The following is a 13,324-nucleotide window of genomic DNA, read 5'->3' as shown; positions in this document are numbered from 1 at the left end:
CACCTTGAAAGGTTTTAGGAAGGCTGTATCGTTAAAATGCCTCCCAAACTAGCCCTCACCACACCTTCATCCCAAGTAGCTCTGCCAGTTCCCCTGGACTTCTAACTGGAGGTGGCCTATGCTGCTGTTTCAGTCTCAGCACAAAACAGCTTCTTACGTGCAAATGCTGGAGGTGATTCTCCTCCCTTTATGAAACAAACCCAAGCCCATTCGGAACAAGATCTCGCTCCCGCTGTGATGTATTGGCATCTGAGGGCAGGAGAGAGAAGGGGGCTACACAGGCACCTCACTCTTTCCTGTGCTCCCCATGCAAGAGAACGCCAGTTTAAAAAATCAAGAGTAAGAGGTATTTGAAGAAAGGGGAAGAGAGAATTTGGTGGATCCAATAAAGCACATTTATTGTAGCGATGTCTGAACTTTTTTCCTATGTGTTAAGAGAAAACAGTGACTGCTATATCACAAACCTTTTCAGTAGGTCACACTGATTGTTACAAATTCCTAGATGGAGTCGAAGAAAAGACAGTAGGAAAGGTACCGCTCTCTGAACTTTGTACAAAATAATTCATATAAAAAGGAAAAAAGGTAAAGGTACCATAAAGTTTCCCTCTCAATTTCCTAAGGTTTGGTTAGAAAACTTGACCAAATGTAAGTATAAAAAGTACAGACGTCACTCTGTACAACTCGGGAAGTCTAAGTCTTGTTTTCCTAATACAAAAGAAATGATCATTTCCCTTTCCTGGCCCTGCACGCATGTGAGCTTTCTGGGTGGCTGAAGACTACCACCCTGAGCTCCTGTTACCACCAGCGATGTTTGCTTTTGCCCCTAAGGATAAAGGCTTCTGTGGCATCAGTGGTGTCACTCCCACTGTGCAGAGCTGCAGCGGCTCTGTGAGGCGACACCACGTGGAACAGTGCTGTTCACAGCCCAGCCTGACGACAGAAACACCCACACAGAGCTTCTCAAACAGCTCAGCACTGGCACTCCACGTGTCTACCCTGATCCCAGGACGCCTGGACGACATCAAAATTCAAACAGGATAAAAACTCACAAACACATTCATTGGAGTATAAGATGTGGGCTTTTTTTTTTTTTTTTTTTTTAAAAAAAGATAGTTCAAAAGCCTTAAAAGTATTCTCTCCAGATTATAAAAGGTTAGTTAAAACTGTTTAATAGGAACAATCTTGCACAAGCAGAAAGAGCTTTGATTTGGAGGATTATAGCAACATACAACTGAGAGAGTCCACAGGGACAGTCAGACGGGATGTCTGCACCTCTTCTAGAGACTCTGTGTTAAAAACACGACCGACTGAACATTCTGCCCCCTTTCAAGGCACATGCCACTTCTTAAAACGGTCAGCTTTCCACACAGGCTACAAGATATTTTATTTACATTTAAAAATAGGTTTTCTTCTTCAACATAGTGGAAAGGCCTGGAGCCCAGTCACAGCGGCGCCTGCCTAGCACAGGTGCAGGACAGCTTTATTGATCTCTGGGTTTGTCCAGTCATTCCGAATGTCATCCAGGTGGTTATCGAAATCCACAAGCGTCTCGTAGGACCGGCTGTCCAGGAGCGAGGCTGAGATTCTCTGTGCCTCCGGCCAGTCTTCACAGTAGTCACTACGGGTCAAACATGAAGAAGTCAGCATCTAACAGTGAAAATGGGCGGCTTGTAACAGCATCAAGAGAGAAGGCCAGCCATATGCACAGTGGTATGAGGAGAGATGGCGCAGAGTACTGAGAAACATGGGCATTTCAAACGCATGAAGACGTACACAGCATAGAAAACATGGTTAATATGTGGAAGGGACTCCCTTCACATGGAATTTTGAGAAAGTTGGAGGCAGATGACTGAAGCTTTCTGAGTGGCCACAGATACATCAAAGCAAAGGCCTGGGAAGAAGAGTGTCTGTGCCCTAGGGCCTGGGGTGGGAAGACCTATGAATACCACTGAGGTTCCCTCCACCGCCTGGAAGCGCTGGAGCACTGGGGCCTACAGCAGCTGGGGAATATGCTTGGTACCATGCCTCTGGAGAAAACGCTAACTGAAAACACAGGCTGGGCGAGAGCAGCTCTCGCGTGGCCAGGTGCTGACGAAGCCCCGTCTGCACGGCGGCATGGGGCGCACTCACTGGTGTGGGTCTCTGCACCGCCATCTGTTCTCATGGTGCTCGTACACGTGGATCGTAGGCGCTACGCAGTCCATCGTAAACTTGGTGTTGTCTACCTGAGCACAAGGCAAAGGACACGAGAGTGAACAGAATGCTAGCCAAACAGCGGCGGCAGGCACCTCCTCGGGGCTCTCCCTGCAGCAGTGCCCATGCTGGCTGGGGCAGAGACTCTTCCCACAGAGCCGGTATGCAGAGTGGCGCGAGCGTCTGGCCTGAGGAAAACTGTTGTGTTATGCAGGAAAATGTCAAGTCCTTCATTGCTTTTTCACAAAAGCGAAGCTTCCAAACAACTTCTTCCCTCATCCTAGGATTCTGTCTGAATCAAGGCTGTTCAGCAAGGCCCTCGATGTCATCTGCTCACATACAAGTGCCTTCCTTCCCTGCACCCCTAGAGGCTGTGCTGGCTGTTCTAATTCTGTGCTTCTCGCACTTGGCATGTTCAGATCAGAATCACCTAGAAGGTGTGTTAACATGGACCGCTGGGCCCCACCCCCCCACATTTCTGATTCAGTGGGATCTGGGGTGGGTACCTGGGAATTCGCATCTCTAACAAGTTCCCAGGTGCTGCTGCTGGCAGGGGACCCCATTCCTACTTGTGTAGTGATGCGGGAGCACATAAGCCACGGTTTGGGATTCGACTGGTCTGCAGCTTGGAGAAAACTGCAAGAGGCGGCAATGGTCTCAAGCAGATAAATGAGTGAAGGGGTTAGCGGAAAGGAAACCGCCGCAGAGCAAGCTCCATGTTGGTGAGGGGAGGTGCAAGGGCCTCCCGCATGCTGTCTAGAAGCAACTTACCATAATGAGTGCAGTGTCGCTGAAGCCCTCGGCGATTCTGGAGGCCACCTTCTCTGCAACCTGGTTTGGACTGTCAAAGAAATAGTCAGGCTACCACATTCCAATCAATGCCATCCAACACTGTTTACAAAAGGCACAGTCAACACCAAGACTTAACAAGCAACGACAGAAAGACTGGCGGAGTCAATAGACTGCACGTGCTAGCTTCACCGGTTTACTTATTTAATTTTTTGGTAGAGACAGGGTCTTGTTCTGTTGCTCAAGCTGGAGTGCAGTGATGTAATCATAGCTCAATGTAACCTCAAATTCCTGGACTCAAGCAATTCCACCTCTGCCTCCTGAGTAGCTGGGACTATAGGCACAGGTCACCACACCCAGTTACTTTTTAGTGGTTGTTTTTTTTTTTTTTTTTGGTAGAGACGACATCTTGCTATGTTGCCCAGGCTGGTCTTGAACTCCTGGCCTCAAGCAATCTTACTGCCTTGGCCTCCCAAAGTCCTTACAGGCATGGGCCACTGTGCCCAGCCTACTTATTTATTTATATTGCTGGGGAGAGTCTGAGGGCAGTTCCCCACAGATGAAGAAATCGCAGGGGTCAGCACATCTGGAGTGCAATGGACGAACCTTGCCCTGGGAAAACCACCTTTGCGATCTTGGTGCTTCCCCTGCCAGGTAAATATGTTCTGCCCATTTAAAGTGGCTCTTGGTGATGACAGCCCCACTGTGATGGGTGTGGCCAGCAAGGACGGGGAACGCTGTTGGGTAACAGGGTGCATCATGCAAAGCAGGTCCTTGCCTCACTCCAACCAGAAAGCCCCGGTGATGGGATCCTGAGAGGCATCTCCTAACGGAAGGCTCCCAAGAACCTAGTGGAGAGTTGCCTGAAGCAGGCAGATAAACTCTACTGCGGGGCACCTGCCAGCCCCTGGGTCAAACTCCAAGTCTCCCAGGCTGGCCTTCTCAAATTCTCCATCTGCACGCTAGCAAAGCAACCTGTCCACTGCAACAAGTAAGAGCAACCTCAGGGCAGCTGGCGGTCCATCACCCTTTGAGGAATTCCTCAGCCTTTCCACATCTTCTCCATGCTCATGAGCCTCCACTGCTGGCTCTGGCCCTGCCGCCATCCAACCCTGATAAATGCTCCCTTTCTACCTTAAGTTAATAGAACTAATTACAGAGCAGCTCCTACACCATTCCTGCTCCATGTCTCCATACACAAAGTTACTCTTCTAGCCTATGTCGGGAAGGGGCCTTCTCCTCGGGGGACTTATTTATATTCTTCCTGTGTCCGAGCCCCAGTTCTGCCTTCAAATCTGTGTTAAGTCTTTATTTTCAGGGAAAAGCAAAAGCATCGAACCGGTTCTCTCTAGCTGCTGTCCAGCCTCCCTCCTCCCTTCCACGCCTGTTTCTTCAACTTCTTTAACAAGCCGCTAGTCTTGCGCCATGTCCTCACCACAGCTCTGTGCAATCTGCCATCTACCCCATTCCCTTGCAGAGCAACACCTGGAAGTCTCCTGACCACTGCCTGATGGCCACAAGACTGCTATCCCCTCAAAAGCCTCTCTGTGGGAACCCACCACACTCAGGCAGGCCAGCCCATTTCCAGCCTCTCCAACCTGAGGCCACCTTTCCCTTTGCTCTTCCCCACCCTGCAGGCCACAGGTCCCTTCCTGTATTCTCCCTGCCATTTATTTCCTTCAGGCTCTCACCTTAGGCAGGGGCTTCTAAAACTGCTTCCTAACTGGTCTCATAATTTCTAGGCTCGCTTGCTCTCTTTTTTAAAGAGATAGCGTCGGATGGGTGCAGTGGCTCATGCCTGTAATCCCAGCACTTTGGGAGGCTGAGGCAGGTGGATCACCTGAGGTCAGGAGTTTGAGACCAGCCTGGCCAACATGGTGAAACCCTGTCTCTACTAAAAATACAAAAATTAGCTGGGTGTGGTGGTGCACGTTTGTAGTCTCAGCTACTTGGTAGGCTGAGGCAGGAGAATCGCTTGAACCTAGGAGGCGGGGGTTGCAGCGAGCCAAGGTCATGCCACTGCACTCCAACCTGTGCAAAAAAAAAAAAACAAAGAGAGAGAGAGAGAGAGACAGAGTCTCGCTTCGTTGCCCAGGCTGGAGCATGGAGGCTATTCACAGGTGCGATCATGGCCATCAACTCCTGGTGTCAATCAATCCTCCCTGCTCAGCCTCACAAGCAGCTGGGACCACAGGCACAAGCTACGAAGCTCAGCTTAGGCTCTTGTTATCCGATGTAACCTGAAAATTCTCCTGAACTAAATTTTCCTAAAACAGAACTCCCATTGCATCCCCTGGTGCTCACGGCCCCACAGACTACTGCTCACCACTGCCTGCAAGATGAAGGCTGTCATTCTCAGGCTGGCAGAGGCAGGCCTTCGTCATGGTGAACTGAGCTACCATGCTCAGCCATAGGGGCAATGCTGTGTCTTCCATGTCAGGAAATCTGCCAACATGTCATCTCCCTCACATGCTTGTCTTGTTCACTCACACTGTCCCCGGTCTGGCCCTCCACACCAAGCCCTCCTTACTGAATTGCTTCCCCTTTTTCAGTGCCCAGAAGACATGCCACCCTCGCCACAAAGCCCTGCTAAACTGCCCTGGATGAGGCCCCCTGCCCTGTTGGAATTCTGAGGATTTATTTCTAAGAGGCTATAACACAGAGTCCATGGCACGTGCTGCTTTCCTTCTGTGCATCCTATCTGCCCTGCACAATCAAGAGTTTCAGCTTTTTGTGGCAGGTACCAACCCATCCATCTTTCTTTCTTTTTTTTTTTTGAGGCAGAGTCTAGCTCTGTTGCCCAGGCTGGAGTGCAGTGGCGTGATCTCGGCTCACTGCAAGCTCTGCCTTCCGGGTTCACGCCATTCTCCTGTCTCAGCCTCCCAAGGAGTTGGGACTACAGGCGCTCACCACCACGCCCAGCTAATTTTTTGTATTTTTAGTAGAGACGGGGTTTCACCGTGTTAGCCAGGATGGTCGTGATCTCCTGACCTCATGATCCACCCACCTCGGCCTCCCAAAGTGCTGGGATTACAGGCGTGAGCCACCGCGCCCGGCCCCATCTTTCTTTTAATAGCCATAAAAATACATGGATTATTGTGAGTTATTTAACAAAGCACACAATATACAATTACAATCCTTTCCTTGTGATTAGGCTAAAAAATTAATGTTTAAAAAAACAAATTATTTTATATGATTATTCTATTTTCATTTTCAAAATTGACAAAGTGATGTACTGATTATAAGGCTGCAGTGTTAAGAAAATATGACTTAAAATGTGACTGTGTTAAGAAAAATATGACTTAAGAGGGAAGGTGAGATTTTCCAGGCAGAAGTCAATCATATTGACAAAAGCAGTGTGATAGTTGCTCTTAGCGCAGAGGGAAGGCAGTGCTTCACTGCACTGACCAGGACTCAGTGGGCGCCAGGTCCCTACAGCACTGATGGCAAATGGTGAGAAGCGAGTACAGAGCCCTCAGGAAGCCTGCCTGTGCACCCACCTCTGCCTGCTCCTGCATTTGCTGAGGAACTTGGAAAGCAAAAGGCAGGGCCGCTTGCCATGAAGAGCTTGCAAAGCCCTTACCCTCGTACTTAACACTGATCATGCTGGTCAGTGATTTTTATTGGCAAGAGGATAAAGAAACCTCATTAAAAGAAAACTACCATTTTAGATGCTCAAGAATTCTAAGCATGTAACTTCCTGTTCACCGATTTTTACATGGGGTCTTGTTTCATTGCCCAGGCTGGAGTACAGTGGCGAGATCATGGCTCACTGCAGCCTCAACTGCCCAGGCTCAAGTGATCTTCCCACCCTACCCTCCCTTGTAGCTGGGACCACAGGCGTAGGCCACCATGTCCAGCTAATTTTTGTATTTTTTTGTAGAGATGAGGTCTTGCTATGTTGCCCAGACTGGTCTTGAACTCCTGGCTCAGGTGATCCTCCCGCCTTGGCCTCTGAAAGTGCTGGGATTACAGGTGTGATCCACCATGACTGGCCTAAAATTTATTATTTTAAAAGAAGTTTAAAAATTTGTGGCTGGGCGCGGTGGCTCATGCCTGTAATCCTAGCACTTTGGGAGGCCGAGGCGGGTGGCTCACTTGAGGTCAGGAGTTCGAGACCAGCCTAGCCAACATGGTGAAACCCCGTCTCTATCAAAAATACAAAAACTAGCCAGGCATGGTGGCGGGTGCCTGTAATTCCAGCTACTCGGGAGGCTGAGACAGGAGAATAGTTTGAACCTGGGAGGCGGAGGTTGCAGTGAGGTAAGATCATGCCACTCCGCTCCAGCCTGGGTGACAGAGTGAGGCTCTGTCTGCTCCCCACCCACACCCCCAAAAAATGTGTAGTTAATGAACTGTCAAAGTATTTGAAAGAGCTGCCAACTTTGCATTTCTCTGTCTTAGGCACTGCATCTCCAATACTGATCCACTTCATCCTGAATGAAGACTGCCCCGCTGTGGTTCCTGCTGTCAGGAACTCCTTGTTCCTAGAAAGAAATAGCTGCCAAGTGAAACTGCAGGCGCCCTGAAGATAGACCACTCTGCTCACCCTCCCAACAGCACCATGTCGGGCCAGCGTGTAGGTACCATCTTACACTGTGTATCTAAAAGCTTCTTCCTGAGTGTCTGCCTCAGGCCAGGGCTCTCTGCCGGGCACCGAAACCTGCCCATATCAAATGCTAACTGTGAAGCAAAACACTGGTCAACAACGAATCATATAGTAAAACTTGACAGAATGACCTAAGGTTTACGAAATTCATAAAAGTTATAAACACTACATTAGAAAAATAATAGAAAAAGTCATTGCAGCACTAGTAATAGCACCAGCCACTACTGTAAACCAAGCACAAGGCCAAACACGCTGCGCTATTTCATTCTGTCCTCACGACTACTCTCTGAGGCATGAACTCAGCTCCATTTTACAGATAGGGCCACGGAGGCCCAAGGAAGTTAATCAGTAAGTCACCTAGAATTTGAATCCAGGTCTACTTGGCTCCAATTCATGCTGCAAAACACTGTGAATCAGGCAATATTTCTAGAATAAGAGCAAATTTCCAGCTAGGTCTGGCTGAAGAGAGGCGAAGGTTTTCCAGGCAGAAGCAAAACCATACGTAAGTCAGAAGTTGGCAAGATCCTAGCTCCTAAGCTCCCAAGCCGTGTGGCCTCTGAGAAGCCACCTTCTCTGGCTGGAGTTTCTTCACTTGTGCATTGCTGTGAGGATGAAATAAAATGACCCTAACAGGGCCCAAGGATAGGACAGCATTAACTACCTGAGGTTTACTCCTCAAACAACTGGGCACACCGGGGGGTGGATTCCCTATTCCAGGGTGGCAGACCCCTACCTAAGGTTTATCCTCTCTACACATCTGACAAATGGCTGCTAGGGATGCATTTAAAAGTCTATTAATGAAGGACTGCAAAACCTCCTGGAGGATGCAGAAGGACATGGACTAGGTGAGGATAGGGAGGACATTCTAGAAGGAAGGTATGGAGAGCAGGAAAACTGTGTCTGAGTAGGATAATTCCAGGCTGGGCTGTAATGAGGTCAGCACAGAGGTAAGAACATGAGGGCTGTGAGCCAGATGAGGTGTGTGCAGAGAGGAGGACAGGACAGCCTGCACGGGTCCATGTGGGGTGACCACATCAGACATGGATTTGCACGTAGGGGGTGAAGGAAAGGGAGGCCCCTGCACTCATTTGACAACCTGATGCCATTCCCACTTGCCCAGTCTCCTCTCCCTTCTGCAGGGACAGCGGCGGGAGACACTGCTTGGTCCAGGAACACTTTCCTGCCAAGGGCGCTCCCCACTGCTTGCAAGGTGAAGTTCAAAATGCTTCTGAGCACGGGGGAGCCCTTAGGTGTGGCCCAACCTACCTGTGCAGCCTCACTTCCTAGCATCTCCCTCCATGTGGGCACAGCCCCAGCCACTGCCACGTCTTCACCTGTGTATTCTATCCCCCAACCAGGAATGCTGACCTCCTGGTCTCCACATATGCACTTGACAAGGCCCTGCCCACTCTCGAGGGCCTGGTGTACAGGACACCATGCCCTGTGGCTTCTGGGATCATTCTACCAGGTCTAAGTCTCGGGGCCCCTGCCGCCAAGCCCCCTCCAGGGGCCGCTGTCCTGCACTGCAGCCTGCGTTTGCACTGTCCTTCATGTTCATCTCAGCCACAGGAGGGCAAGGGCTAGAGGGCTGCGTTTCCTCAGCCACGCCTAGTCTTTCATGTAACAAAGACTAAGATGGATGTGGCCCTGTGGGTAGGCTCTCGCTCAGTGAAGGACGGGAGACACGGAGTCATCAATAAAGGGAGGCAGGCAATATCAAACAGGACATCCCAGTGAGAGTCAGAAGAGAGGCGCTGAAGCCGGACAGGCCAGTGCTGCTCGTGGGCTCAGAGGAAGCAGCAGAAGAGCCAGCGTGCATGAGGCTTCTACGCGCTCCCAACCGCCCCAGCAGACGCTTCAGTGGACCGAGTTTGAGCGCCGCATCTCCTAGGACATCTGCCTTCCTCAGGATCCAGTGCGTGGACCCAGCCCTCCAAAAGGGTAAGATAATTATGTTTCTAAGTTTGGGTTTCTTTTATGATACCATGTTTCTCATCAGAAACACTGGTGCCTCATCAGTGATAGCAATGCGGTCACCAGCTTACAGTATTATTTCCAAAGTGCTCGAGCTCACCTTCTCATCTGTGCTGAGCAAGCGGACCCAATGGCAGGGCCTTTCACTGCACCCCCATCTCCTTGGACACTGGAGGGTCGGCTCTATCTGACAACATGAGGAAGCCACGTCAGGGCAGCAAGACGCATGGCCCTGTTATATACGGCGTGGACCTTCCAGCTGCCCGTCTGGCTTCTGGCTGGGTTTAGCCAAAGGAAAATGAAAGAGGGACATCAGGTACTGACTGCTCTGGGCCACCCCTCCCCAGATGGGAGGCCATGTCAGGCTGGCTGTGACCACCTGCCCAAGGGCACTGCTCTTCTCAAGGTGGACTTCTTTACCCAGCATCTTCCTCCCCACCCTCTGGACTGTTGTCGCCAGTCTTGGTTACTGCACAACCCCCTGTGCGTTCTCTTATCTACGGCCCACGACTTGTGAACAGCCTGCTTATTAAGCCCTTCTCAGATGATCCCAACCCGAGCATGTCATCTGTTTTTCTGTTGGGACCAAGATAATGCAGACATACAGAAAAATTCTCAGCTTTGTTATTAGTGAGAGCCCCGGTGGGGGAAGGATCCGGATAAAAGGAAGAAGGAACCAGTATAAATGGGGCAGCAAATACCACATTTTCATCAGAGTACTGACCCCAAACCTACAGGCTGGTCTATTTGTTGGCAAATAGAGCAGCATTCCTTCCCAGTGCTCTGCCCAATACCACCCCTAGTCTGGGAAGAGGAAGGAAGGCAGAGCTGAGCAGGGACAGAAACCGGAACCCTGACTGTCGCTTTCATTGTATGAATTCCCTTCAGGCAAAATAAAGAAGACACAGAACAGAATCCCAAAGTTAATAGAAATGTTTGGAATTTCTGTTGTTTGGAATTATCCACACCACAGTTCGCCTCAAATACTATAAATAAGCACAGAGGGAAGGGGCGTGGGTCTCACAGGTTTCCTATCTGGTTGAAAAGCACACAAGAGACAGGCTCTGCCCGTCACGTGCTTACGTCCTCGCCTACGGATGGTTCCGCACCCACATACCTGGCATCCTTCACTCGCTCATTAGCTTGATAATAACCAGCAATCACGTAGCTATGATCTTTGCACCATGAATCAATCTGAAAGAGGAACAAAAATTGGGAAAAGATGAATGATTCTCCCTTAAATATCAAGTCGCAAAAACCACAGATCTCACTCCCACATGCTGGGATAAGACATGACAGGATCTTAATCCTCATACCCTGCTCCCCACAAGAAAGGCTAGGACTCAGGAAAACATGGTCAGGAAGGGCAGGACTTTGACCATAAGGAATGACCGCTTGCCTCAGTCCCAGCGAGAGGACCCTTTGTCCACAGGTTTGGTACAGCGCTGCAGAGAGTCGGAAGGAGAATAATTTTTATCCACCTTCTCTTACAAAGAACCGGGGCTTTAGAAATCCTTAAAATGATTTAAATCATTATCCTTCATAGTTAAGAAAACAAAGCTTAGAGAGGTTCTAAGTTTGCGCAACCAGGTAGGAACAGAGCCAGAAGGGGAATCTCAGTCTCTTTCAAAACAAGTCGTTTAGGCCAGGTGCAGTGGCTCACGCCTGTAACACCAACACCTTGGGAGGCTGAGGTGGGCGGATCACCTGAGGTCAAGAGTTCGAGACAATATGGAGAAACCCCATCTCCACTAAAAATTAAAAAATTAGCTGGGCATGGTGGTGTGCGCTTGTAATCCCAGCTACTTGCGAGGCTGAGGCAGGAGAATCACTCGAACCCCAGAGTGGGAGGTTGCAGTGAACCAAGATCATGCCTCTGCACTCCAGCCTGGGCAACAAGAGCGAAACTCTGTCTCCAAAAAAAATGTCTTTTCATACTCGATCTCAGCATTCTAAGCATCACATTGTGAAATACCCCGCAGCTGGGGTGGAGGGTAAAGAGGTCCCAAGTTAGGAAGGGGCACATGCACATGTCCTTAGTTCTCTATGGTGTGCTTTGAAATGGGAGCATGGTGGCAGGCCCTCAGAGTTTTTGGGTTTCTTTTATGGTACCATGTTTCTCATCAAATGCAGCTTCCTGCAGGTCTAAGGCCATTATTCAAAACAACAAAAGGTCATCCTGTTTTGGCATAATGGAATTTGAATACACTGTAATAAAGTCTATTCTCAGTCTGCACAAGAGGAAACAAAATTGGTACTTGATTTTTTTTGTAGGGAATAAACTGGTTAAAAATGCATGTGTGTGTTTTTTCAACACAATCCTATTGCTCTTTTTCCTGAATTCTGGTTTGGGCCTCTGAGTCTCCTTCATGACCAAAAGCAGACATGACAGTTACAGTCCCAGGGTCCCTGGCTCGCACAGGATTAGGATATTTCTGGCCTCCTAAGAGTTCACGAATTACCATATTGGGTCAAAATCAGGGCTCGGTGAACCAACTAGACATTCTGGTCATCCACCCAAAAGATCAGGATTATGTCCCTAAAATATCTATAATGGTGCTATCATTGTGACTTTGCTGAAAACAACTCCGAAACAACTCATATTTTGTGTCTATCACCTCTTCATGGAATAGATTCCGGAAGCTTTCGATTGCTGCTTGGAACATCTCTATGCACGATCACAGGGCCTTGCTCTAAATTGGGTCAAGTTCCTTGATGAGCTGATCCTTGAGCACCATGCTCCCAGCCTTCATGTGCCATCGCGGGCTGGCCTCCTGAGTGTGTTCTCCCCTGAGGTGACCCACGTCTCTGCCCCCCACCCGGGTGTCCCTATCCCGGCTCTCCAGTATAGCCTGCCCTTATTTTCATAGTCAGGTTGGCCACTGTCCTAGTTTCCGATTGCCCTTGTGACAAGTTACACACATTTAGTGGCTTAAAACAATACTTTTTTTCTTTTTTTTGAGACAGTCTCACCCCGTCTGTCCAGGCTGGAGTACAGTGGTAAGATCACAGTTCACTGCAGCCTTGAATTCCTGGGCTCAAGTGATCCTCCCACCTCAGCCTCCTGATTAGCTGGGACTACAGGTGTGCACCACCCCATCCAGCTAATTTTTTTTTTTGAGATGGAGTCTTGCTCTGTTGCCCAGGCTGGAGTGCACTGGCCGGATCTCAGTTCATTGCAAGCTCCGCCTCCCGGGTTTACGCCATTCTCCTGCCTCAGCCTCCCGAGTACCTGGGACTACAGGCGCCCGCCACCTCGCCCGGCTAGTTTTTTGTATTTTTTTTTTAGTAGAGACGGGGTTTCACCGGGTTAGCCAGGATGGTCTCGATCTCCTGACCTTGTGATCCGCCCGTCTCGGCCTCCCAAAGTGCTGGGATTACAGGCTTGTGCTACCGCGTCCAGCCGCTAATTTTTAAATTTTTTGTAGAGACAAGGTTTCATCATGTTGCCCAGGTTGATCTTGGACTCCGGGGTTCAAGCAATCCTCCTGCCTTGGCCTCCCAAAGTGCTGAGATTACAGGCGCAAGCCACCATGCCCTTTTTTTTTTTTTAGGAAACTAATACATTTTATTGAAGGCTTTTCACCATCCATAGAGATTATTGTATGATTGTTTTCTTAGAATTTTAATGTATATATTTTCAGATTTTCTAACTTCGAATTCCCTAATTTCTTCCATTTCTGAAACAAACTGTACTTGATTAAAGTGTATGTCTTATTTTTTAATTTTTATTTAAGTTGTGGGATACATGTGCAGAAT

At 49.2% G+C, this 13,324-nt stretch overlaps 1 protein-coding gene across 2 annotated transcripts in view; it reads right to left on the bottom strand.

The window, feature by feature from the left end:
• Positions 1 to 372: 372 nt before the first annotated feature.
• Positions 373 to 13,324, bottom strand: part of EMC8 (ER membrane protein complex subunit 8) — a 21,488-nt gene continuing 8,536 nt past the window's right edge. Inside the window, exons 2-5 of one of the 2 annotated variants that reach the window (XM_017860585.1) lie at positions 10,683 to 10,759; positions 2,965 to 3,034; positions 2,131 to 2,225; positions 373 to 1,618 (exon numbers count right to left, since the gene is read on the bottom strand). In XM_017860585.1, the coding sequence (XP_017716074.1) occupies positions 1,459 to 1,618; positions 2,131 to 2,225; positions 2,965 to 3,034; positions 10,683 to 10,759 (402 nt within the window). In that variant the 3' untranslated portion in view covers positions 373 to 1,458. The remainder of the gene's footprint in view (positions 1,619 to 2,130; positions 2,226 to 2,964; positions 3,035 to 10,682; positions 10,760 to 13,324) is intronic. The other variant, XM_017860591.1, reaches the window with a different exon arrangement.

The sequence above is a fragment of the Rhinopithecus bieti genome, unplaced genomic scaffold (assembly GCF_001698545.2).
Source record: "Rhinopithecus bieti isolate Rb0 unplaced genomic scaffold, ASM169854v2 scaffold_1618, whole genome shotgun sequence".
In the NCBI taxonomy this organism is placed as follows: Eukaryota; Metazoa; Chordata; class Mammalia; order Primates; family Cercopithecidae; genus Rhinopithecus; species Rhinopithecus bieti.
This window is presented reverse-complemented; position numbering and strand designations above follow the sequence as displayed.